The following is a 27,381-nucleotide window of genomic DNA, read 5'->3' as shown; positions in this document are numbered from 1 at the left end:
AAATTGAATCTAGGCAGATCTCAAGTACTCCTCATGGGGAATAAGTTTGATTTTATTTTTTTGATGATGTCATAAGTGGCTTCGTTATGACTTCATGATTGCATACGTCAAATGCTTTATCCAATCAGTATGAAAATTTTCGAGGGTCATCTCGGGCTCAAATGTATGGGGGGGGGGCGGAATTGATGACGTCATCGGTAACGTGGTTTGGCACCCCTGTTTTTTTTAAACATAAAAATCTTCAAAAAACTACTCCGAAACGGCTGAATAGCCGAGGCGAAACTTTACAGGTGTGACCACCTATCCTTGAGGAACGAAAAGTTTTCCACCTATGACATCATAGGTCACATGGTTTGGCAGCTATGATTTTTTGAAGAATAAAACTTTTTAAATTTTCTTCTCCAGAACAGCTTGACAGATCGAGGGGAAACTTCATCCACATGTTCCCCAAGCCTTGGAGATACCAGGGTTTTCACGAATAATTAATGTCACATGGTCTGGCAGCCATATTGGATTCAACGAAAATCTTAAAAATATATATATTTCTTGAACCGCTTCATCAATCGACGTGAAACATCAAAGTTATGATCTAGTAGTCATGGGGAATATATGTTTTAAATTTCAACCTGTTCGGATACATGGTCAGGCAGCCAGAATAATTTAATATTTTGAATCTGGGTTCAGAGATTTAAATCAAACTTGGTACAAATGTTATAATGATGTAATAATGTGGGCAGAGGCATATCTGGCGACGTCACGATGGCGGAGTGCCCTTTTAGGTTTTAATACAAAATTGATGCTCATGGAGAAGCGAGTACATAAAGCGGATCAGGACGTAACAGAACAAAAGGATCAAGATAAAGAGAGGGGAAAACACAATAACAGCAGGGTTGTTGGACAAAACAGGGATGAGGGCTAGGCAGGACACCTAGGTAGACAAGATGGTTACAGAAGCAAACTCTCAGGAAAGAATAACTGGAAACTTGTAGAGTTGAGAAAGATGAAAGGACAATACTTGGGAGAAAGGAAGCAGAATGAGGCACTCAGTACGGCATTAGAGCAGAGACAATTTTCACGCCAACTAGCTGAGACCTGGGCGAGTAGGCCAGCGCCACAGGGACAACACAATACAACAAGGTACAGCTTAACATGGAAAATTTGATGAAAACACAAACAGAAATGCAGGGTAGAAAATATATAACAAGAAAGATGCAATGGATCTGGTCTGGAAAACCTAGCTTTAATGAACTGATTAACTAATTTGCCAGTTATGGCTGACATTTGCTGACTGGTTATGTTGGGGGGGGGGGGGGGAGGTTGGTAAATATTCGCTGGTACTTCCTGTCTGACTACCAGCAGAATTTCATTGTACTGGCTACCACTAGAAGTATTGAATTGTAATGCTGAGCTTTTCTGGGACCATTTCTAAATGCAATGAATGAATTGATCAGTTACCTATCTCTTGTTCCTATTTGTGAGGATCATGCGAATATAAGCAGTTTCCAACTTTCTTACCACTTGGCACAATGTAACATGATTTGCAACCTGTGCTGAAAATTTGACTGAAATAATGTAGTTTCTTCATCACCAACAATTATTGTTATTAATATTATTATTAATTTTTTTTTGCCTTCATATGTAACAAGAGAGGCTTCATGCACGATGTTACATGACAGGTCCTAGGACAATGCTATGAGTCATTGTGGAGAGAGTTATGTTAATGGTGCAATAGAGTGTTTGAAAAAGACCACAAACGTGACATTAAAATGTTTCAATCCAAAACATCACTGAAAAAACTTTGCAACTCAGTATTGCATTTTCATGCAAACTTGAAAACTCAACTTGCAGGTTCTTAGTTTCTGCCTGGGCACGTTTCCATCTTTTATAATTATGGGCAGGTTCTCCTGGCAAAATGTTGGTTATCCTTGGCCATGCGTCACCGTGTGTGCTCTTTCTTGTTTGTCCATGGGTTCATTCTTTTTGTGGGAAGTAGAGCCTACAGATTTGGATAGTTGTGTTATTGAGGGCCGCTGGTAATGAAAATCTCACCGTATGTAGTAAACGGGCATACTGGCTGTTGAATCCTTAATCCACCTTTAATTTCCCATGACATATCTTCATATCGACCCTCATATAATTTTTTTTAATTTTACATTTCAGTATATGTATATATATATATATATATATATATATATATATATATATGTATATATATTCTGATAATTTGTTTTTGATGAATACTTTGATTTGTAGATTATCATTGTAACATTTTGAGTGACATGTGGGTTAATAGGATTAACTTTTCTGAACAACTAACATTCACCGATTAGGTATTTTGTGTTGAAAACCAACTGCTTGGAGTAACTGGTGTTTTGTAAGCACTTCCAATTTGCCAACCTTCTATTCCAATCAAAGCATCACTTCGACATGGGATGTCCCAAGGGCCTTCAACAAGTTATTGGAATTATTTTAGTACAAGAAACATCAATCTTTTAAAATTTTTTCATATATATATATATATATATATATATATATTTATTATTGTTATATATTCGTATATTGAAAAAAAACTTTGGTGTTTCTTGGACTATTGTGAGCATCACTATCCAATAACCTTTTGAAAGACCTTCTAAGTAAAGTGCATTGCCTGAGTCACACTTTGCCTCTCTTTTTATTTCCAGGTTTCAGACGTGAAGGGGTCATTGCAGAAGACAAACACATTTGACAACAGTGAGTTTGTAAAATTGCAACATGGTGGATTGATTATCAACGATGCCTGGATCCAATCCAAAGTGGAACACAATTGGAAAGTGTTGTCTGTTTAATAACTTGGCTTTCTTCCTTCACACGGTCTACTACGTGTTGAGTCTGATACATATCCCCACGCTGGGTCAGGTATCTACTCAGATGTCAAAAGTAATTCCTTGTTGTGCACTGTTCGTGGGACTGTTGGACAAGGTTGTGTTAGCCTAATGTCATACTTAGTTGTGTTGTACGAAGATTGTTGTTTGTGGACAATGTGCACATAGACAGCCATGAAAACAAGAAAGAGCTTGCATGGCTCATGGCGACAAGGCTTGCATATTTGACGGCTCCACCATCGACACAGTATTATGCTTGAACAATGACATCTAAACGTCTCTGAAATACAAAGCACGATTTTAAACATTTGTTATGAGATGGAAACCTTAAGGAAACATCGTATAATTTTGGACAACAAAAACGAAAAAGTTATTCAGGGTTTTGTCTAAGATTAATTAGGGCCAGGTGATGCAGGAGTGCAGGGAGGTAGAGGTGTGTGTGTGTGTGTGTGTGTGTGTGTGTGTGTGTGTGTGTGTGTGTGTGTGTGTGTGTGTGTGTGTGTTGCAAGGTGTGATGTGCACATGTTGTCAAAGGTGAAGCAACACCTGATAAGAGAGTGAACAAACAACAAACTTGCAAATTAATAACCCCTAATGTTTTCCATACTGCCTCATTATAGTGTGTAGAGGCCTTCAAGTAAAACGATGTAAATTATGACAAATACCAAGATTCGGTCAAGGAAACAGAAGTTCGGAGTGAGATGTTCTGGAATGTTTAACTGCATTTTGCAAACAAAGTAGATTTGGAAAAAGAAAGCTGTGAAGGTGACAGCTTGGGAGTTGCTCTCATCTCTTGTTTTTTAAGATCACTTCAGGCATTCTGTTTCTAATGTGTGTAATCACCATTTTTGAGAGCTGATGATAATAGTAAAAAAGTTAATCAACACGTGTGGGTAATCCTAGTACAGTTCACCATCCCTTTATCTGGCATGTATAATTCTGGGAAAATAATATACTCGATGTAATCCAATATTTAATCGGTTTGTTATTTGCTGTTTTGTCATAACTCGTCCACAACTTACTGAGATATCGTGCTATATATCGTTTTTGGCCCAATCTCTCAATGGTGAAGAATCACTGAAAATATTCTCGTATCCAGATCCGGCTCTTTACGAAAATCGAATACATTAGTCCTCATCACACATGCATCCTATCCACCAAGTGTTCGTCTATAACCTTTGGACTTATCTTGCTCACAGACAAACAGGGTTGAATACATATCCTCTGTGTCTCCTTCGGTGGTGGAGGTAAAGATGGCATGACGTTCCACCAGGAATGACCCAATATCAAATTTTGAGTTAAAAATAAAATCTGTTTTGACCCCTGAAAACCAAAGTCCCCACCACCTGGGGGCATGAACCAGGGGTAAAAATCCAAAAAGTCATTACATATTTCATACGTTCCCCAATACAATGTTGATTACATATACAGTTTAATTTAAAAATGTTTCAACATGTGCCCGTAATTGTATTTTTTTTATGGTTTTTACTTTTTGACCCCACCCCAGGGCCACAGGGGGGTGGGGTCAAAAATAATACTGCTCTCGCATCTTCTTGTCATGTCGTGATCATAATATACCAAGTTTGATGGATTTTTGCACAGCTACTCAGGAGGAGATAGTCAGACAGACAGACAGACAGATGGAGCTGATTACAATATCCCCAATAAATACAACTCTGCCTTCCTATTTTGCTCATATTTGCTGATTAAGCTTCTTTTCATCAGGATTTGGAATCTTAAACTGCATTATAAAGACCATGTGGGATTGGGAAAGAAAGCTGCTATTAGAAAATGTTCTGTTAATTCCACGTCGTTCCAATGTTCTGTTAAAACCGGAATGATGTTTATTTGGATTTGTTGTTGGATTATTTTTCTCCTTTGAACAGTTTGGCCTCAGGCGATGCTGTAAAAATGTAACAATTTTTTGCATGGATTCTTGACTAAATGTACCAGTTGGAGACAATTGATCCAATCGGCAGAACTTATCTTTTGGAAGAACGTCGCATGCTGCCATCCACTCATTTCGAACCAGCACCGCAAAGCAAGCAATGACATTGTATTTTATAATGCTGTTATGTTGGAGAGTGCTCTCTGGAGTCAGGGAGTTGAAGTGCAGTGAGTCGGGTGAGGGCTTCATTGCGTTCATGGTTTGCGCGGAGCTCACCCTTGCTTTCCTGCAATGTTCCCCCATGCTGCCCCTCAAATTGGAGCCTGATTTCCCACATGTCCTTCAACACCTTGCCTCGTTGTGTGTGGAGTGATTGAGTGCCAGTGGCATCCTAGGGTAAGACTGGCGGGATACAACTCATGCAGGAGAAGCAACTGCATTCTACTCTTGGACGCAGTCTCTAATCATTCAGCCATTCTCAAAGGGCATTGCTTCGATGTGGTGGTCCCGCGTTAGCGACCCTGTTGACGTGACAATACATTCTTCATTGTTCGGATTTTTGTGGTAGTTTGCTGGTATCTCTGTATGAAAGTGATGTGAGTTTGATCCATTTTTTAACACTTAATGATGGTGCTTCAGGTACAGACACCGTCCTCTACCAGCAGTACCGTGAGTGTGGCCTCAATCCTAATTCAGAGGAAGAAGGGGATAAATCCTTACTCCCGCCGCAACCAGATCCCAATGTCGTCCTTACTTATCGAGCCTCACGATTAATGTGGCGTCAACTACCTCAGGTGAGGTTTTTCTGAGAGTAAACGAACTAAATGGGAGATATGACCACCAATGTGTAAAGTAAACTGGCACCCCCATAAATGAAGATTTAACAATACACCCCCTATGGATTTGTACTTTCATATACACTGGCATTATTGCTCTCTCAAGTTGACTGAGTATGAGAAGGACTGAAAGTGCTTAAACCTTGTAAAATTGGGAGGCCATAAAACCTATCCACCTGGCAAAGTGTAACTTATTTGATTATTTAACTGTAAATGGCCAAAGGTAAGGCCTCTCTCTTCTAGTAATGATGGTTTTTAAAGACGTTATTGTACTTTCCACTGGAGCGTTACACACGCCAAACATTCTATTCTGTTTGCATAGAAGTGAATAAAAAAACACGAGACCATTTCTGAACCCAAAAATGTTTTTGCTGTTACAAACCAAACAATTTTAAAAGTCTTAGGGGCTATGTACATGTTGTGTGTGTGTGTGTAGGGGGGGGGGGGATTGGGTGGTAGGGGAAGAGACTGAGAAAAGGGGGATGAGATGGAAAAGGGAAAAGAAAGGTCTGGGAGGTGGAGTGGAGGGGTGTGGGAGATGTGGAGGGATGTGGATAGAAGGAATCACTGCTCACCTTCACTCTTTCATTCCTCTTTTTTTCTGCCTTTGGAATAAACTCCCTCACTCTCTTCAATCCCATTCTTCCCTCCAGGCATTCAAAACAGCTGTTCACCACCATCTCCTCTCTTCCCCCATCCAAATCCTCGATCTTTTCTACCCCCGTTAATCCACCCCAAACCCACCTCCTTCAAATTCCCTGCTTTCCTTCCTGAAAGTCCCTGTAATGTTCATCTTGTATTCCCCATGTTCCCCATCCCCTCCCTCTCCCTTCCACAGATCTCCTAATGTCTCTGTTCCCCACTGTTTTGTCCTTCCCACTCCCGCCCTCTTGTCTCATGCCTCCCTTGCTGTGCGTTGCGTGTTAGTTCTCATTCGAGCCTTGACACAGTCTACAAAAAAAAGGGGTTTAGGGGTTTGGAAGGTGGGTGATGGAGTGGAGGTGAAGGGGTTTGTGGGGTGGAAGGGTGTGGGAGGAGAGATTTGGGAGGTCGAGTGGAGTGTACTGGGAGATGGAGTGGAGGTGAGTTGGTTGGGAGGTGAAAGTGGAGTGGGGTTGAGAGGTGGGGGTGGAAGTTAGGACATGAAGTTGGAGGTGGAGTGGGGTTAGGAGGTGAAAGGGTTGGGGGGGGGTGTTAGGTTGTGAGGAAGGGAGTTTGATAGAGAGGTTCAAAGGTGAATTTAAGGAAGGTGAATTTTGGAGAGGTGGGACATTGTTCTTTGTAATCAGTACAATGATTATATATTTGCGATGGTATACTTTTCCTGGTTTGGTACATACTTGGAGACGATTACATTTTTTATATGATGCTGGAATGTCTCGATAGTGTGAAGTGTTAGAGTTTGCACATCGTGTTCCTGTTCGACCATAAAATGGACAAACCATTTGGTTTCCCCAGGTTAATGACTCAGAGATTTTGAAAAACCTTTCAGCAGAGGAGCGTAAGCGCCAGGAGGTAAGGCCTGTCTTTGTCATGTGTAATTTGCAGAAAGCTGAGCAGATTGTAAGGTAATAGGTTTTCAATCAGCATGTGGGCAAAGAACCTTTCAGCAATGGTGCCTGTGCATTGGGGGGGAGTAAAAGGGTGGGGGAGATGGGCAGTTGGTGAGTGGTGAGCCTTGTGGGTTGGGGGGTGGGGGGTAGACAAGGGCAGCTACATTGAGCCTTGTTCCTGTTGTAGAGGTGTTGATATGTGCCCTTGCAGGCTATCTTTGAGATAATCACCTCGGAGCATTCTTACTTGCACAGCCTGGATGTGCTTATTCGAGTCTTCTTTCGTTCGTCTGAGCTCCAAATTATGGCCAACAAGACTGAACTCCATCATCTCTTTTCAAACATCTTGGATGTGCGAGAGACCAGTCAGCGGTGAGGCAGACACTCTTACAGACGTCTTCATTTCGAGCTCAAACACACAGCTTGTTATATTTACAGTACTATATATATGGAATTTCTCAATTTTAATCCTTGGTATTTGTGACATTAGAAACTCCTGTGGTTTCTTTTTGCCACAAACGTTTTCTTAACCTGCTGCTTGATGTGGTCTGATGAGACGTGCAAAATTTCTCTTGATTCATGATTCTCATCAGCCGTGAAACATGCGTGTGTTTTATTGTCCCACAGGATGGTGCAGAGGCAATTCACTTGCCTTTGAGACTGACTGTCTCGTTTGGGTTAGATTCCTGACCCGACTATAAACTGTCAATTGGTGCTTTGCAGGTAGAAGGCCTAGCTTCACACAGTGTGCTGTCTCTCAGATGGACAGTAAGCCAGGTGTCCTGTCTGCTATCAGTAGTTGGTGGACGTTAAAGATCCCACACTGTCTTTCTTGAAGAGTAGACGAGTTATTGCCGGAACCCTGAATAAATTCGAACTTCTTGGTCAAGTCCCTTTTAATGAAAGGTCATGTCTGACCAGCTGGTTTGTGAAAGACTTGTCAATCTTCCTCCTTGGAAGACCCCACACGATGGTGGCATTAATTGTGATAGTCGTATTAATTGTAATATGTTGTGGAAATAAAGTTGTGGGAAGGCACAGATCAGGGAATGGACATAAATATTTCAAAGGCCTTGAATATCCCTTGGAGCACAGTCAAAACAATCATTAAGAAGTCAAAGGTGTATGGTACCACTAAGACCCTACCGGGACCAGGCTGGCCCTCCAAACTGAATGACAAAGCAAGGAGGACACTGATCAGAGAGGCCACCAAGAGGTCAATGGCAACTTTGAAAGAGCTCCATGCCTTTATGACAAAGACTGGTTACTGTGTGCATGTGACAACAATATCCCAAGCACTCCACAAGTCTGGCCTGTATATTAGGGTGGCAAGAAGGAAGCCATTACTCAAAAAAGGCCACCTTGAGTCCTACTTGAGGTACACAAAAAATACCACTCCGGAGATTCTGAAGCCATGTGGCAAAAAGTTTTATGGTCTGACGAAACCAAGATGGAACTTTTTGGCCTAAATACCAAACATTACATTTGGCACAATCCAATACAGCACATCACCCAAAGAACACCATCCATACTGTGAAGCATGTTGATGGCAGCATCATATTATGGGGATGTTTCTCCTCACCAGGGATTGGGGCACTTGTCAGGATAGAAGGGAAAAGGGATGGAGGAAAACCTGCTGTCTTCTGGAAAGAAGCTTAAATTGGGACAGAAGTTCACCTTTCAACACGACAATGACCTGAAGCACACAGCCAAAACTGCACTGGAGTAGCTAAGGAACAAAAAGATAAATGTCCTTGAGTGGCACAGTCAGAGCCCTGACATAAATCCAATCAAAAATCTGTGGCATGAATCAAAGATTGCTGTCCATCAACGCTCTCCACACATCCTGACTGAGCTTGAACAGTTTTGTACAAAAGAGTGGGAAAATATTGCCCAATCAAGGTGTGCAAAGTTGGTAAAGACCTATCCCAACAGATTCACAGCTGTAATCGCTGTCGAAGGTGCTTCCACCAAGTATTAACTCAGGGCGATGGACACTTATCCAACCAAGATATTCTAGTTTTGTATTTTTAATTAATTTTCTGAAAGTTGAGGAATTTGTTTTTCACTTGGAAGTTGTGGGTTACAATGTGTAAATAAAGGTGGAAAAAGCCTGATTTAATGCAATTTAATTCCAGGTTATAAGGCAAGAACATGGTCAAAAAACAAACAAACAAACAAAAAAAAACCTTACCACAGTTCGCTCGAGAGACAGGCTCGGTTTAACTGAGCACAAGTTTGTGAGTTGCCGTGTTGTCATGATTTCCACCAAGCAGAATTCAAACATTTATTTTGCAAATTTATTTGTAATATTCACGATATTACATTTTTATAAGCAATTGAAGTTGAAGATTTATGTTTCAAATGTTTTTTTTTTCCCAAAAAATTTCAAAAAAAACACCCTTAGGACATACACATGGGAGAGGTAGGTGCAGCCTAGAAGTTTGATATGATTTTCCAAAAGTTTGAAGTAGTTCAGTTACAACACGGACACTGCACAGATATATTTATTTGTTTGTGTGTGTGTGTGTGTGTGTATATATATATATATATATATATATATATATATATATATATATATATATATATATATATATATATAATTTTTTATTTTATATTACATAAAGCTCACTGTATTTGACCCCTAGAGACTCCCTGCATTATATGTTTCTTTAACAGGGTTGAACCACTTTTATCAGTCTCTCTAAGAGTTGTGCACACATCCGTGTTCACAAGCATGAAACGCATCCCATTTTAAATTATTCTTGTGAAGCTTGAGGTTTTTCATGTTAAATATATTCGATACCTCTTCTTAATCTTAGAGTTTTTATATTCCACTCGTTTTCAGCAAAGCTTCCACGAGTCAGTGGAGTGGGACTGCAAGGCATTTAAGGACGATCCTGGAAGAGTAGATACGTATCGGGGTGATGTATGTATTACGTTACTCAAGCATTGAAACGACCGTAAAATGATGATGAGGATGATGATGATGATGATATGTCAGCCAATATGGCAGAATTTTTGGCCATGTCCCCTCTCCCCACACTCATCACACACCCACCCCCATTCTTCTCGCACCCTTGTACAAAGTATACATATTGAAACTATACTCTCCAAGATCTAGTTGCAGACTGGTAGAGCATTCTTTGTCAATATCAATCCAGAGTCCCAATTTTTATTTTTTTTCAGTTTAGGCCTGAGGGGATTGAGTCAGCATGCACTTGTGAAAGTTAAAGATCCCACAGTACCTTCCAGAATGAGTAAGCTATTGTGTGCCGGTACATTAGCCATATTACAAGTTATTGCCCAAGTTGAGCAATGCTTCAACAGCAGCCTGCCCTGGAACAGCAACCTGTCCACTGTCCAGGATAAATTTCCACCTGTGGAAATGTACATGACCAGTTGTGGGCAACCTTATGCCCACAAGTGGGGTATGGGAGTAGGTGTACCGTTGGATTCCACAGCACATCTCAGCCCATATCCTGAACACACTTATAATCCAGGTGTCCTGTCTGCTATCAGTTGCTTATTTACTAAACTGCAGTGCATTTGTGATTTTTGGACGTCTTCTTGGTGTCCCCTCGCCCACCCACCCCTCCAAACAATTGCCTTGCTTCCCATTCCTCAAATGAGGATTTTTTTGTTTGTTTTAATCCACAGGTTTTTTAAAGAACTGGAAGAACGCCACAAGTTGAATGTCATTATGGAGTCTGTGAGTGACATCATGGAAAAACATGCACGTGAGCACTTTGAACCGTACGTGAAATACTGCGCCAACGAAGTGTACCAGCAACGGATGCTGCTCTCCTTGCAGTGAGTTTGAGCTGTTTCTATTTCCCTTCCATGTCAACAATATAAAAATCATGGCTTTTGTCAATTTAAAAATTGATGCAACATGTTGGTCAGCAAGTTGTCAGGATGGGATGATTACTGTGGGGAAGAGCCAGAACTGTGCCGCTGTGTATCCACAAGGTTATTCTGGCCCGTTTTGAAAATAAATGTCACAAAGGTCTCTTTTATTCATTTTAGTGTTCATAGGGTAGGGGGGGACACCAATAAGGGGAGAAGATGGAGTGTGCAGGAGAGAGAGAGAGAACGAACGAATGAATGAACATTGAGTTACAAGGGAATTGATAGAAGTAAGTGGAGGAAAATAAGCTTATGAAAAAAACAAACGTACTCTTATTTAATTCGACATGTCATGAGTGCATCCTACCACGGATATACAGTTTAATATGGAAAACAATAACAATGGGATGATGCTTCTTTGAAAAGCTAATCTCAGAACCATGAGACCATGGCGACGCCTCCAGGTGTGCGGTTTCACGATTATACATTTCTCATGGCCTTGTTCTGTACCTGAACACCCAAATTGAATCCATGAGCTTTCAATGCATTTTTGCATGCTTAGGGTACAGTGACAGCTTGTTGGTAATGATACTGGACTGGCATTGCAGAGGTTGTGGGTTCAAATGTAGCTGAAGGGAGCAAGCGGTATTACGGATTTGGATTCTGCTTCAGGAAGTCGAGCTCGTCTCAGGATAATTGCCGCATGCCGCTTTTGGATTGTCAGTATAAATTCAGCTGGTTCATTAATGACATTCAGGGATAATAACTTGCCCGCCTCCACCAGGTCATGCCTCCATGTGATGCTCATCACTCAAGGTCGTTGACTCTTACTCCCTTCCCTTGTTACAGGAGGTGGTTATGAATGATTCTCGGCCTCATCCTTCTCCTGTAGCTGTACTTAAAACTTCAAAAGATAAACCAATTGTGAAGAAAGATTGAGACTTGGTTGGGGCTGTCCACCTTCAGTGGTGTTCTGCCGTGCCCCCAAAAGTCGAAATTCAGTTGTGACGGACATAACATTTCTCGTGTTTCAGATTTGTCTAATTTTGAGTGTGCCCAGTTATCCCTGCTAAGTATCCAGTCGAGCTTTGCAAGAGGGTGTAGAAATTATCAGAAATGGATACAATAGTTTGTCACCACTTCTTAAGAGCTGGAGAGGGGGAGGGAAGGCAGCATGAGGGGGAGGGAACTTTGTTCAAGTCAATCTATATACTGTATTCAGTGACGAATATTGTAGAGTGCACGCCAAGTGGTTTAAGCACTCAAGCAAGCACTCCAAGAAAATGGTTGATAAGGAACGGTTGGCTTGGCAATATTTCTTTCGCTGTCTGAACTACTGCTGAAGTCAATAATGAAGTTTGCATTTTGAAATCCAGCTCGGATTAAGAGATTCTACAGGTTATGGCATGTGCAGAAATGAAATAAAGCCACAAACGCTGGTGTCTCTGGGTGTTTTAAAGCATTGCAATGTACCCAGCGATTTGTAGGTACAGTATGATGATCAGGCATTCACTGATATGAGTGAGGAAAGTGGAAAAAAATACTATCGTTAAGAAACTGTTGCGGCCTGTTCCAAGTCGAGGCATTGTTGGGAAGGCCCAAAAAAAAATGGCGAATTAAGACCCCAGTGAGGGACAGTGAGGTGACCAAGGATAAGCCTTGATAAAGGATAATTAAATGAGGCAGTTAATTATCTTCAAAAGGGGTGTTTTAATTAACCAAAAACACCCAATTTTCGCTCATGCACTTCCTTGGAGTTCCTTCAGTTTGCATGCAAAGTTTCAGGCTGCTCGGTTTCATGGTTTTGGAGTGATGGAGGACACACACACACACACACACACACACACACACACACACACACACACACACACACACACACACACACACACACACACACACACACACACACACACACACACACACACACACACACACACACACACTTATTGTTATAGAAGATTGTGATTCTAAAAGTATTGGGACAGCACGTGTGTTTTATAAATATGTGCGGTAGGTGGTGCAAGCAAATCATAATCAAATTGAAACCAATCATAATCGGCCTCCACCAACTTGCCTTTCTTCCCTTCAATTATCTCAGGTTCATGGAGGAGGTTTCTAAATTTACATCACATGGACCCTCTCAGTCAAGTGTCGGTGACACCTTTAGAATATGGAAGACGACAAACCACACCAGTGTTGAAAATATGACACGCATGCCAAAATTATTGGCAGAAAGCCAGTATAATCTTAAAGCATACAATGAGAGAATAATATGCTTGACTCTCACATGGCTGGTGAAAAAATTAAGTGACAATTTCCAAGCTGTGTCCCATAAAACGACTAAACATGCACAAACACCCAATGATGAATCAAGTGAATTATTGTCAATTAATAACATTCAGGCATATTTCATTTCTGTCCCAGTACCAATGACAATACGATGTACATGACTATTTCAGGAGTGTCTCCTCCCCCCACCCCCCCCCATGCCTAGCTGGTCTCCAGCAAGAAAAAACAAAACCTGTCCCTTTTGAGTATGTCCCAGAATCTGTTGCCACTGGAGACAAGTTTTGAGATATGGTCTGCCATAGAAGGTCATGGCTAATGGGTAAGGCCCAGTAGCTTCAGAAATTAAAACTCTTCCAGAACTGGCTTACAGAAACATATGGGTTGTGTATGCAGCCTGTGACTGCTGGTTGCATCATTTCTGGTGGCATGGCTGTGCATTGCATCTGATCCAGTGCCCCTGTTACCAGTAAGCTGGTACTCATCTTGCCAACCTCAGAAGGATAACAGGCTGAGTCAACCCACCTCCTGTTATTTAAACGGAACGACAGGGGCTCAAACTCAAGACCCTAAGATCTAAAGCCAGCCACCTTAACCGTTAAACCAACGGCAGACTTACAGATGGTGTGATTGGCCTTTATGGTGACATAAAGCAGGAGAGTCTTTCTTTCTCCACTCTTCAATCAACCTCATTCTCTCCTCGCTCTCCAATCTCGCTTTTTCTTTCAACGGATGAATCTGCAAGTCGTGCTTCCTTTGTTTTTCCTTCTCAAATCTCGCTTTTTCTTTCCATTGAGCCATTTCTAAGTCTTGTTTCCTTTGCCTCTTGTCTAGACTGGAAATCACTGCCATCCACTGCTCCATTTATTTCTCACGCACGGAGTTGTTTCTGGCTGAATAGATTGTTTGAGGAGGGATTTTGCTCAGCTTGGTAAAAACATTTGAGTTCGAGGTCTTTAAGACGGCTTGTTCACCACCATCTGAAATCATCCTCCATCCAAAACCATGATCTTTTCTACACCCGTTAAACCACACCACACCCCCTCCCACAATTTGGTTTCTGTATCCATCTTGTCCATCCCTTGGCGTTCTTCCTGACCCTTCATCATTACCTGCATCCCTTGTTTGTCCATCTGTCTATTTTCCCCCTTCTCCTGCTGTTCTTTTTGTTATGTTGTGTCCTGATCCATTCTGTGTTCTAGCTCTTCCACGAGCCTTGACTTCATATACAAAAATAAGTGAAAAGCCGTGGGTTGAAGGTCGTGTTACAACTAATGGATGACCTTGTGATCTTCTGTGGATTACTGAACTGCAGTGCAGATCGACACAAAGTAGTTGTTAAGGCCATCCATCAAGGTGAATGATATAGTCTGGGAATCGGTTTGTTCACTTTGACATGATGAGACGAATTCTGGACGAAAATACAATCAACTGTGATATGAAGGGTTCGTACTTCGTTTCGGTACTTGTTCTCATGTGCACTTCTCTAACCAGCCGAGCAGGTTTTCGAAAGGTTCTTTTAGATTGCTCAAAGGCAAGGATCGGTTTTCACTTTTAACCAACTGAGCTGAATATTGTCCTGTGCAGTAACAAGAAAGGCTGGCAAGATAGCCTCGAGGTATGCGCCTTCATGTTTGAGCTGTCTCGCCTTGGTTTGAATTTGAGCCAGTCATAAACTTTTTCATCCTGGTGTTTCACAAACAGTCGAAGTATCAATGTGTATGGCACCAGCACCCTGAGAAAATTGCACAAATTACTTCCCTGACTGCTGCGAAGGCAAGGGCACACCACCCAGCGAAGCGACCGCTTCGGCAGCACCAACGCTCTGTAAAGAGTACGGTGGTACATCAGTAATGTTGATGAGTAATAAACCAACTACCTATAGTGTCCCCAAATATTGCTCAGTCACATGAAATCTCTTACCTTTACATTCCAGATCAAACAAAAATTTCAAGGATCTGCTGCAGAAACTGGAATTGCACCCAGATTGCAACAGTCTCACTCTCGTCTCCTTCCTTATCCTGCCCATGCAGAGGGTTACCCGCTTGCCTCTGCTAATGGATGTAAGTCTGGTGGCACGGCTGCCTTTTTCACTGTGAGGTACAGTCATGATGTAAGGCATCAGGTCAGGTGGCTACATCAGGGAAATGCTTCTGGCAATTCAACATCAATCTTTGGTAATGCAGAGTTATTTGTGTTGTTTCTTCATGCTTGAGACGGTTTGGGGAAACGTTGGGAAACTGGTTTGTGTAATTTTTAATCATCGCTTTGCCTATTTTGCTCCACTGTACTTGACATTTCAAAGATGGAGACAATGGAGTTTTACATTGTTACTAATGTGGATATCTGATTTTTGTTTATTTTTCAGACAGTTTGTCAGAAAACCAACAAGCAGTCGGAGGAGTACCAGAAAGCTCTTGGCTCTTTCAAAGAGATTAGCAAGGTTGGTGGCGGTCATCAGTGTGTGATCTAATCGCAGCCAAGTACGTTGGCCCAACGTACCGTGCAGCGAATTTCATAAAAGTCTTCATGATGGGCCACTAATGCAAGGTGCTCACCTTGTGTGCAATTTAACGAATGCTCCACCGGTCTTCATGTGGTAGGATCACAAAGTACCATTTAAAAGAGGGTGGTGTATAATGGTCATGTCCATTGCCTTTTTCGGCCTCCGCAGGTGAACACCGGAGGCATTATGTTTTAGATTGTCCATTCGGCTGTCCATCCGTTATCGGTTTTTTGTTAGCACAATAACTTGTGAAGCACTGAAAGGATTTCAAGCAAACTTGGCACAAGTAGACTAATACTGTACAAAGGTGAAGTGATTAAATTTTGGGTTCGACGGGTCAAAGGTCATGTGACCTTTGAAGATCATTTTGCAGACCATAACTTCGAGTTCGAAGCATCTGATATGTTTGTTCAATTTATATCTCTTCTCCATCACACTCTTTCATGGGACCTTTAATTGCGATGAACTGTAAGTGGGTTGACATCTAATGCAAGCAGAGGCACATCCATCGACGCATACATGTCAAATTATAAACTTTTGTATTGTTTTTTTTTTACCCTGTTAGAATTGTACAAAAGTTAAATAAAATATATTTTATTTAAAAATTTTTTTTTGAATAATCTGTCTTCAGTCCAACATTCTGACCTGTGTTGTTTGCAGCTCGTTAAGAGATGCAATGAAGAAGCACGAAAGATGGAAAGAACTGAGCAGATGTTTCAGCTACAGAAACAGCTCCAGTTCAAAATAATTAAGGTAAGGAGGTTTGGCTGATTGGTGGAGACATGGAGTGTTCGAAGTTATAGTTAACAAAAAAAGACTTGGCCATTTGCTATGTTTCGAGGGGTTGCTGTGACAGTTGTAGATCAGGAGGGGTTTTCATTTAGAAAGCTAGTTTGTTCACCCTGAATTAGATTCTGATTAGAATACTGGCACACAATGTCCTATTTTCAAAATATATCATGGAATATTTAATGTCTACCACATAAATGCTGCTTTTGTCCCCATTCAAAAGGTGGCATGCTCCAAGATGCAATCCTCCATTTCCTGCTGCTACTGCATCAGAATGGCTATTGTTGGATTTGAATATTGTTGGAATCAAACTGAGGACCAGAGAACACAGACACAGGCATATTTGACATAATCTGCTAATTCAATAAAGATAAATAGGTGTTTAGGTCAATTTGTAAGATTGCAATGATTCCAGAAACCAAATTAAAGCTTCTAAAGAGTTGGACAGAAACCCCACATTTGACAAAAAATACCGTGCAAGTGCACACGACACCATAGTGAGTTAAAATTGCACTGCGTGGAGGAGAAAAGAGGAAGAATGTTATTGGATATTAGCTGAATTAAGCCGGTCGTCTGGCTGGCCCTGGTCCGAGCGCACTTTGTTATCCGGTTGAGTGGACTGTGGAGATGATCGTATGGTGATGACGACAAGTCAGGTCATAACTGCTCACACACGTGCCCGGAGAGCCGTTTCAGTCATTGCTCAGCTGGGAGATTTCAAAGTCGCAAAGCGTTGCATCACCGCGGTGAGGTCATTGCAGAGGTTTGTAATCTGCCGTTGAAAGTGCTTGTGTTTTCATGTTCTGCAGCCGTTTCCCTTGGTGTCGGCTTCGCGGTGGCTGCTCAAATCGGGAGAGCTTACGAGCTACGTTGCAGAAGGTGGTCTCTTCAACCGGCGGAACAAAGGCCTCTTCTGCTTCCTCTTCAACGATGTTCTTATTCTAACACGCAAGCGCAAGTAGGTTTTCGCCCCTTCTCCCTCAATGGACTTCATTACTTATATCTGGAGCCTCTACAATCTATATGATGGGCTTGTGGGTGATTAAACTTTGGTGGTGTAATGTTAGAGCATCCACTCCGAGTCTGAGAGGCCAGCAGTTCAAAGCCTTGGCTGAGTCATACCAAAGACAAAATGGTGTGTGCTGCTTTCTTGCTTGATGCTCACAATTTAAAAGGGCAGAGTATGGACAAGTAATCATAGCACAGGCTTTCATGAGCCGAATAGCCTCCTCCTGTATCAAGTTCCTTGTAAGGGTACTCATTACCTCCACCGCCAAAGGTGGACAGAGGTTATGTTTTCACCCTTGTTTGTCGTTACGATATTGCATGATATCTCAAAAAGTTGTGGATGGATTCGGACGGAACTTGGTGGACAGATTGTTGGGGTGTGACGAGGACGAATTCATTCGATTTTGGTGAAGATCCGGATTTGGATAGGAATTTAAAAAAAAGAAGTGATTCTTCACCATTGAGAGATGGGTCCAAAACCGATGTAAAATACAGCATGCTATTTCAAAAAGTTGTGGACAGATTGTATGAGTTGGTTAGGTGACAAGAACAAGCCGATTAGATTTTTGTGTGACAGGTCAGATCTGCAACTGGACCATTTGTCCTTATCAGTGGGATACAAAACGTAAACTGTTCAGCCTGGCAGAGGTATGCGCTCTACTGAGTGCCATTCTCATATTATTAGTCCCCTACCGTTTCACCAGAATAGACTTTATTAGGTTTTATTAGTTTTAACGAGAATTGACTATAAGTTTGCTGTCTGTCCGTCTGTCCCACCTGTGGTTTTTCCGAATTTTTTTTCCCATACTCTTCAACATATTCAACTGAAACTTGATACATGGCTTTATGATGAGTTTCAGGGCGTTTCATAAATTTTTCAGATTTATGCTCTTTTTGGACTTAGAAAATGTCACATTTATTATACATGGGTCAGTTTTCAGCTGCCCTTACTCTACCCCACTGCTTTACACCCATTGGCTGGACAGCTGGCTTGACTCCACCCCACTAAAATTATGTGCCACCATTGCATGAAGCAGCACAGATCGGCATGCCTTAGGCCTGGGTGTAGGTCTATGGCCTGGTGCAATTGGAATAATCCTAGGCGTATAACCACGATGCAGCGTGTCCCAAAAAATATACAACTTTTCATCTGCAAAGAGGAAGGTATAACATATATATTTTTAAAAAGATATATGGCTGGATAGAAAGCTGAAAGGTTGAAGTTTATTGTACCAATGTCAAAATTGCCACCAAAATTTAAATTTTGGTTTAGAATCGTCGTTTTTTTTTTAAACCACATGTTCGACGTAGGCTTCACGTTGTCCGATCACTGCCTGCAAACGCGTTGTCATGTTCTCCATCACTTTGGGAAACGTTTCCTGGGGAATGTTCTGGATTTCTTGGTGGATGTTTTCCTTCAGCTGATCAAGAGTCTGAGGCCTAGGGTTTCCATAGATCCTGTCCTTGAGATAACCCCACAAGAAGAAGTCTGGAGGAGTAAGGTCAGGGGAATACGGTGGCCACTCAACGTCTTCGTAGAGGGAGATAAAGCGGCCCTCAAAATGTTGGTTGAGAAAACGCCTTGTTTCCCTGGCTGTATGGGGCGGTGCCACATCCTGCTGGAACCACTGGGTTCTCATCTGGATCAGGTTGTTTCTCCTACAGGCCTGAGTACGTAGCTCAGGCAGATAGAATTCCTGAATCATTTCGCTATAGTTCCTCTGGTTTACCGTGCAAGTGCGTCCCTGGTTATCTTCAAAGACGTATGGACCAATTATCCCATACCAACCAACCGCCACCCACATGGTGACTTTGAGAACAGATCGAGGCACCAGTTCAGTTGTTGCATTACCAGGATTTTCAGTTCCCCAGTACCGAAAGTTTTGCTTGTTTACCTCCCCGGACAAGTGAGCATGGCATTCGTCCATCATGTGAAGTTTTTTGAGGAAGTCTGCATCTTCCTCCAACTTTCCTGAGAACCAATTTGCAAAGTCTAGTCGTTTGCGTTTCTGTTGATCAGTAAGCACCGTTTCCGTTTGAATTTTGTATGGAAAGGCATGAATGTCTTGACGAAGGATTCTATGAACGGTGCTCTTATGAATGTTTGTCTCGGCAGAAAGTCGTCGAATCGATTTTTTTGGACTGAACGACCGCCTGTCTCACCATTTCCACATTTTCTTCACTACGACCTGTCCTCTTCCGACCACTGTGACCCTTGTGAAGATCACAGATGGTTCCCGCATTGGTGAACTTTGCGATGGTGCACTTTATTGTCCGAAAGTTTGGTGCATGGTGCAAGTGGATACCGAAATGTCTCGAGTAAAGACGTTGCACCTGTATGACGCTTTTCGTCTGGTGCCAAAGTTCAACAATTTTCATCCGTTGTTGTACGTTTAGTCTTGGCATTTTTCTGGCGCTTGCTTGGTATCAAAATAAACTTCAGGGTCTCTGCAACAAGAAATGAAGCATTAGTGACAAAATTACTGCTTTTTTTAGGATCAAACGAAGCATTTTAAAAGTTGTATATTTTTTTGGAACACCCTATATATGCACATAAGCCGTACGCATGTTTTTGCTGCTGAACGCGCCATTTTACACTGCCCAAATAAGCGAACATTCATTAGGACCGATAGGAGATACGTATTGCAAAGCAATTTTCACTCTTGTTAACATTATTATTATTATTGTTATTATTATTATTATTATTATTATTATTATTACAAGGAGTTTATTCTTTCAAGTCAACCTTCCCAGTGAAAACTGATATTTCAAAAAAATTTTCATTGGCCTTGAAAAGGGATTGCACCAAAATAGAAGAATGTTCTTGATCTAATGTTGTTTAATTAGAGTAAGGGTAAGTTGTTTAACAAGTGCAGGATAGCTTAAAGGTATGCACATTCACCTTGGAGTCATCGAGCCTGGGTGTGAATCTTGACCCAGCTACAAACTGTCACCTTGATGTTTTACACAGAAGGCGATACATCAATATGTGCACCGTCCATCGGATGGATGTTGAGCTGGATTTCTGGAGGCTCTGTCAGCCAAAGGGTGGAGGAGCTCCTTGTGAACCAAAGGCCATCCGTATCTAGTGCCCAACTGTGTTTGCGGACGTCCTCCTGCAGTTGGGTTACTTTTTTTCAGAGGTTGATGGCACAATTTGAACTGTCCCCACAGTAAAACACTTCACTCCACAAAATACAAGAAAAACGTAAAGAAAATTGAAAAACCACTCCATGAGAGTACCTCCAGCGCAGCACCCCTCTGCAGGGCAGCTCACCGGATGATGGTATTGGGGCAAAGCCTTCAGGACCCCCACTCTTTGGTGATAGGAGGAAAACCACGGGGTAACCTTCCCGGGTCATATTGCGGTAGTGTGTGTCGGGGTGGTGCTGAGGTATCATCCACCAGATGGTAGTCTCCTTGGGTTAACCTGAGGCAGACTCTTCGGGTGGGTGCCTGGAATGTCCCATTCCTAAGAGAGGATGATCACCTGTCTCCGATATCATCTAAGCTCAAGCATTTGTACATCGGTATTGCAGCCCTCTCTGAGGTTCTGAGATTGGATAGTGTTGAGATCATGGTGGGTGGATACACCTACTATTGGTCTGGTCGCTCTGATGGTTAGCATGCCCAAGGAGTTACTGTAGCTTTGTTCAAAAAGTTGAATCCAATGATAATTGAGGTAACACCGGTCAACGAGAGTATTATGAGACTAAGGATTCATCGCTCTTTGAGTGTCGTTTCCCTGGTCTCTGTATAGTCTCTGACTGAGGCGAGTGATCTCACCATGAAGGACGCATTCTAAGCCACGCTGGAGTCTGCGGTTGATCAGTGCCCCAGACGAGATACTTTTCTTGTCTTGGGGGATTTCAATGCATCGACTGGAACTGATAGGGATGGTGATGAGGCATGTGTTGTTCCCCATGAGTCTGGAACTGTGAACCAGAACAGCACTAATTTCCTTGACTTTGCAAGAAGTCATGGACTTAGGGTAGCTGGTTCATGGTTTCAGCGCCCACAAGCTTATCGCTGGACTTGGTATTCCAACGCTGGCGGTGTGGCAAAGGAGATTGCCCATGTGCTCGTTGATGGTCACTGGAGGATGATCCAGAACTGCGGGGTCTACCGGAGTGCTCAGTTCCTCAATAACAACCACAGGCTTGTGGGAGCAACTCTGACGTTGCAGATTAAATCTGGGAGAATGGTACCATCCCAGTCTAGGCTCGATGTTGACAAGCTCAAGGATGAGAGGGTAGCTGAGGAGTTTGTGAACAGGATGAGTGGAGATTAGGGAGGTTTGGGTTCCTTGGGGGATGCTGAAGAGTTGTGGAGTGCCTTCAACACCACCATCCTTGATGTTGCCAGTGGATGTCTTGGAACTCAACGGAGGGTGAGGAAGAATTTTATCTCTCAAGGGACACTGGATAACATTGACCAGTCACATGGCCAGGCTTAATGGCAGAGCTGAGCTGTTCAGGGAGTTGAGGCATCAAACTGAACATGCGCTTCGGGTGGAAAAGGAAGCCTTCGTGTGAGAAACCTGTGAGGGGGTAGAGCATCACCTTTGGTAAGGTGATTCTCGTCCTACTTACAGAGAAATTTGTGCATTGCGTTCCTCCAAGCCCATCCCTTGGTGTACTGCAGTTAGAGTGGATGGTGGTGGGCTCTTGACAGAGGAGTCCGGAGTGAAGGTTTGCTGGGCCGGGTGATCCATCCTCGTTTGTGGAAACGGGCTGCGGTGAAATGGTTGAGATGGGGTAAAGCTCCTGGGATTTGTGGCATCCATGCTTAACTTTTCAAGGCTGGTGGAAATACTGTACTCATGTCATTGCATGCAGTTCTGTGCTCTGCCTGGAACACAGGCATCATTGCAACTGACTGAAAGAGGGGCCTTGATGTCCCTCTCTGGAAAGCGAAGGGTGATCGCCAGGACTGCAACAACTACTGAGGGTTGACGCTGCTCTCAGTGCCGGGCAAGGTCTTTGCTCGGATAATTCTTGATAGGGTTCGCCATTATCTGCTTGAGCACCAGCGTCCAGAGCAGTCAGGCTTTTCACCAAAGAGGTCAACGATTGACCGTATCCTTGCTCTTCGTGTCCTCACTAAACACAGACGAGAGTTTCGGCAGGGGCTGCTTGCAGCCTATGTTCATCTCTACAAAACGTTCGATTCAGTGAATCAGGATGCCCTCTGGAGGATTATACGTCTTCATGGGGTGCCACCAAAACTGATTAATCTGATATCTGAACTATACTCTGGTACTGAGAGTGTTGTGAGATGTGGTGATACCATCTCCGACTTATTTCTAGTTGTTACTGGAGTTCCTCAGGGGTGTGTACTGGCCCCCATACTTTTCAGCACTTGAATGGGCTGGATTCTGGGGAGGATGTTGGACAGATCAAGTTGTAGTGCAAAATTTGGGAATGTCAAGATCTCTGACCTTGATTTCACAGATGATGCAGTCATATTCGCAGAGGCTCTGGATATCCTTTTAGGGGGCCCCGAGGTGCTGAATAAGGAGTCAGAGCCACTGGGATTATGGGTTTCCTGGGTGAAAACTAAGATCGAGTCTTTCAATGACATCTTGGATGCTGCCATATTGTCTCGACCTGTTTGTGGTGAGGATGTTGAGGTCACAGATAGATTCACTTACCTTTGCAGTGATACTCATGCCTCTGCTGGCTGTGAGCCAGAGGTCAATGGACGTCTGGGTTGAGCCTGGGGAGTCATGTATTCACTGGAACATGGGGTGTGGTGCGGCCCGTACCAGTTCAGGATGATGAAAGTCTGAGTCTTCAGGTCCTTTGTGCTCCCATTCTTTCTCAATGTATGTGAGACTTGGACTCTGACCAGGGATCTGAGAAGGAGACTTAATTCCTTTGGTACCAGGTCTCTTCAGAGAAGCCTTGGCTATCACAGGTTGGACTTTGTGTCCAACGAGCGGTTGCTGAGAGAGAATCAGATGAGATTTGTTACCTGTATAGTCCGTGAGCGTCAGCTGCAGCTGTATGGACATGTGGCTCGTTTTCCTGACGCTGATCCTGCTCACCAGATTCTCTCAGCGAGGGAGCGTCATGAGTGGAGGAGGCCAATGTGCCAACCACATCCTTCATGGTTGCAGCAGGTTGATCAGCATCTCAAGGAGATGGGGATTGGCCAGACGGAGGCCCCTGGTGTACCGAAGGAAAGTGGACCCGGCGACGCACTGCTCTGGCTTATTGCTCCCAAATCTGACCTGACCTGTCGGCCAGCACAAGTTGATTCCACCATGCCTTTCCTGAAGAAGAGGTGAGTTATCTCCAGCACCTTGACACAGATAACTAATTTCTGCCAAAACTTTCTCATCAGTCCACACTTGCCCAGCCAAGATGGCGAGTTTGTAAATTACCCTTCGTCTCCATCGTGATTTGAGTGAGGCCTTTGTCCTGTATTCCGACCATATATTTCTCGCTCCGACATGTGAGACATTTGTGAAAGTATTTTTGATAGCATTGAGGTGCTGCTGGGGTCCCGTGGTGACTGAGACCTCCAACTACTCTTCTCCGATTAAAATGGAAGGGATAAACTATTGATTATGGACGCAAAAATTTGATCCTCTACATGCCCAGTGTACACCATGGTAAGGATATTTTTTTTGCCAATTTATACTCATTTTATTTGCACACATATTGAAAAACGAATAAAAAGTTGGCATTTTGTTGGACATTCTGAGTGCTGTTCAGTCAGTTCCCTGTTCAGAAAACCGTTTGAACGCCCCTCGTACCATCCAAATATTTAATGTGGTGTTGGAGACTAATGGTAAAAATTCCATGGATTGCACGAACAAACAAATCGGTTCTTGAAGAAATTAGACCACCATGTGCGTTAGAAGCACTGATGCTAAAACAGAAACTGTGTCATACTTTGGACATATCGAGTGTGCAGAAAACGAAAGTCTGGAGCCATCAACAAATCTGGGTGTGGTTGCGGGAAGAAGAGGAAGAGGCATACTTTATATATGCTGGATAAATGGGGTGAAGGCAGCAACCAAGCAGCCTCTGCCAGAGCTTTGGGAAGCGATACAGGAGAGGGATGTTTGGAAAAATCTGATCATGAACGTCACAAGAAGTCGGCCATGTCTTGACAGAACTGAATGAGGTCCTGTAATGCTCCAATCATTAACGGACAGACCGGTTTCTTTCGAACACCTGGACCCTTGCGTCATTTCTAATCGCCCTCTGAAATGTAAACATAAAGGGTTCCTGGAGTACTCCAAACTGGATTTGTCTCACACCTTTGGACCTACATGCCATGTGTGCACTGAATGTCACAAGGCTGATATATATATATATATATATATATATATATATATATATATATATATATATATATATATATATATATATATATATATATATATATATATATATATATATTCCCTTTTGCAATACCCCAACAATAATCAGTTATTGTACGATTGTACACATAACTTTTACATTTCATGGTGTGCAGTTATCAATGGTATTTATAAGGCAACGTAATTCTCTTCAAGTTGCCTGCAGCTGTCCTTGAGGAAGATGCGACACAGTGTTGATTTACATTTTGTGAAGAATAATTCCTCGTGCATGAGAGGTTCTCATTGAGTAAGACATGATTATTTTCCTAGTTATGAGTTATGAACTTCAACTGTTAATTTTTTTTTTGACCTGAGGACTTTTGTGCAGTTGGTTTGGGAGAGCTGAGTACACCCATTATGGAAGATGGCAAAGAGGCAGACACAGAAAACTACATCATATCACTGCTAAGTGTGGGAGACAACACGAGATGGTGATTGGAAACAACATTGAAAGAGTGGAGGGATGTTGGTTGGATAAACACTGGGAGATGGTTCTCTGGATGAGCGAAGAATGTGATGGGGGTGGGGAGGGATTGGTGGAGGGGAAAAGGGAAGGAGGATGAGAGGAGATTGGAAAGCAGGGGATGGAAATGTTTGGAACATATGATGGTGAAGAGAGAGCGACTTCAAACACTCCTCAATGTTATGTTATTTGATGTAAAATCTAGACGGCTATTTAGTAAAATCACCATTTCAGTTTGGTGGCAGGTGTTCGTGGGAAGGAGGAACAAGGTGGCAAGTTGGGCTGGCAGGATAGATTGAGGTATGCACACTCACCTCTGTGTTGTTTAGTCTGGCTATGAATGCCAGCCCAGCTATAAACTGTCATCCTTGAGTTTCACAGGCAGGGCAAGGCAACAATGTGTGTGCAGTCCCTCGGATAGACATTAAACTGGGCGTCTCATCTGCTGGCATTATTTGTTGGATTTTAGACATCCCACAGTGTGCTTCACAAAGAGTTGCCAAGCTATTTCCAGCACCCTGAACAAATTACAGCTTTGACTGGCTGTGGTAAAGCAATGGCAAACCACCCAGCATAACCCATGCCCAGAAATGTCTGCGGCAGCACCGACACTCTGTAGACGATGGTACATCTCATCATTCATAAGGAAATCCTGCTGCGAACTGTGAAGAATGGTTCAGGCCAGTTCACACTGGTTTTTTTTAATATTGTTATATGTTTTTGTGTTTATGCCAAGCTCAAATCGTACATTTTATGTTGGGATAAAATGTCAAATTGTGAGGTTGTGCACGAAATGTTTTGCTGTAAATGAAGATACACTGGTAAATGTTTGTTTCAAATTGATTCCTTATTTCTGTTATTTGCAGTGAAGACACTTACCTGGCGACAGATTATGCACTATCGGAGCATGTGGAGGTGGAGCCACTCGAGATGGACGAGTCTTTGAGCCCAAGCGTGAACCAAAACACCCAATCAAAGCAAACGTCACCCGTGGGTCTTCCTCGCAATTGCATTGTCAATCATCTCTTCCGAGTTGTTCTTCAGCGTAACAATGCTGGAGAGCGTGTAGAGATGACTCTGGTGGCAGATTCGCTGTGAGTTATTTCACCTGTTCCCTCACTCTGTTTTACATTTGATTTTCAAAGCAGAAGTGTTTCACATTTCATTTAAGAAACAGAAAAGTGTCTCAAATTTGATTAAAAAAAAACAGAAAAGTGTTTCACATTTGATTTAAAAAACAGAAGAAAAGTGTTTCACATTTGATTAAAAAAAAACAGAAAAGTGTTTCACATTTGATTTAAAAACAGAAGAAAAGTGTTTCACATTTGATTTAAAAAAAACAGAAAAGTGTTTCACATTTGATTTAACAATCTCAAATGAGCTAAGATCCTCATCCTCTTAATGATGACGTCATAAAAACTAATATGACGTCATTGTGATGTATCAGGTTTGCGATAAATTATCTGTGCTAATGCCCGGCTTGATTCCCACAAACAAAATTCAAACAGCTTGCCTAGTTTCAGAGATAATGGTATAGGCGATTTCCATTAGTGGCAATATTATGACGTCAACTTTTTTTCGAGGAAGAATTTCCAAAATCGGAGATGGTTACTGCCTGCGCGTGGGATTTCTGCATATACATGGCAAGTTTCACGAAGATCCGATGAAAACTCTGGGTTGTGAAACAAAAAATGTCAAAAAATAGGAATGATGTCATAAAAATTGATATGACATCATAGTGATGTATCGTATGTGTGGTAATTAATCTCTGCTAATGCCCTGTTCAATTCCCGTAAACAGAATTCAAAAAGCTTGCCTAGTTTCGGAGATAATTTTTTAGGCGATTTCCATTAGCGGAGATATTTTGACGTCATAACTTTTTTTTCTCAGAGGAATTTTCAAAATTGGAGATGGTTACTGTCTGCGTAGGGTATTTTTACATATATATGCCAAGTTTCAGGAAGTTT

General features: G+C 42.4%; 1 protein-coding gene across 1 annotated transcript in view; it reads left to right on the top strand.

The window, feature by feature from the left end:
- The window catches only part of ARHGEF26 (Rho guanine nucleotide exchange factor 26), a 92,396-nt gene that overhangs the window by 12,564 nt on the left and 52,451 nt on the right, over positions 1–27,381 (top strand). The window contains exons 3-12 of the mRNA XM_085898039.1: positions 2,682–2,730; positions 5,389–5,543; positions 7,044–7,100; positions 7,350–7,510; positions 10,799–10,951; positions 15,210–15,336; positions 15,642–15,716; positions 16,440–16,532; positions 17,378–17,526; positions 26,281–26,508. Of these exons, the coding sequence (XP_085754165.1) occupies positions 2,682–2,730; positions 5,389–5,543; positions 7,044–7,100; positions 7,350–7,510; positions 10,799–10,951; positions 15,210–15,336; positions 15,642–15,716; positions 16,440–16,532; positions 17,378–17,526; positions 26,281–26,508 (1,247 nt within the window). The remainder of the gene's footprint in view (positions 1–2,681; positions 2,731–5,388; positions 5,544–7,043; positions 7,101–7,349; positions 7,511–10,798; positions 10,952–15,209; positions 15,337–15,641; positions 15,717–16,439; positions 16,533–17,377; positions 17,527–26,280; positions 26,509–27,381) is intronic.

This window comes from Eptatretus burgeri, chromosome 10 (assembly GCF_056783735.1).
Source record: "Eptatretus burgeri isolate ZD-2024b chromosome 10, Ebu_testis_v1, whole genome shotgun sequence".
NCBI classification, from domain to species: Eukaryota; Metazoa; Chordata; class Myxini; order Myxiniformes; family Myxinidae; genus Eptatretus; species Eptatretus burgeri.
The sequence above is the reverse complement of the archived record's forward strand: the minus strand, read 5'-3'. Positions and strand labels throughout refer to the sequence as shown.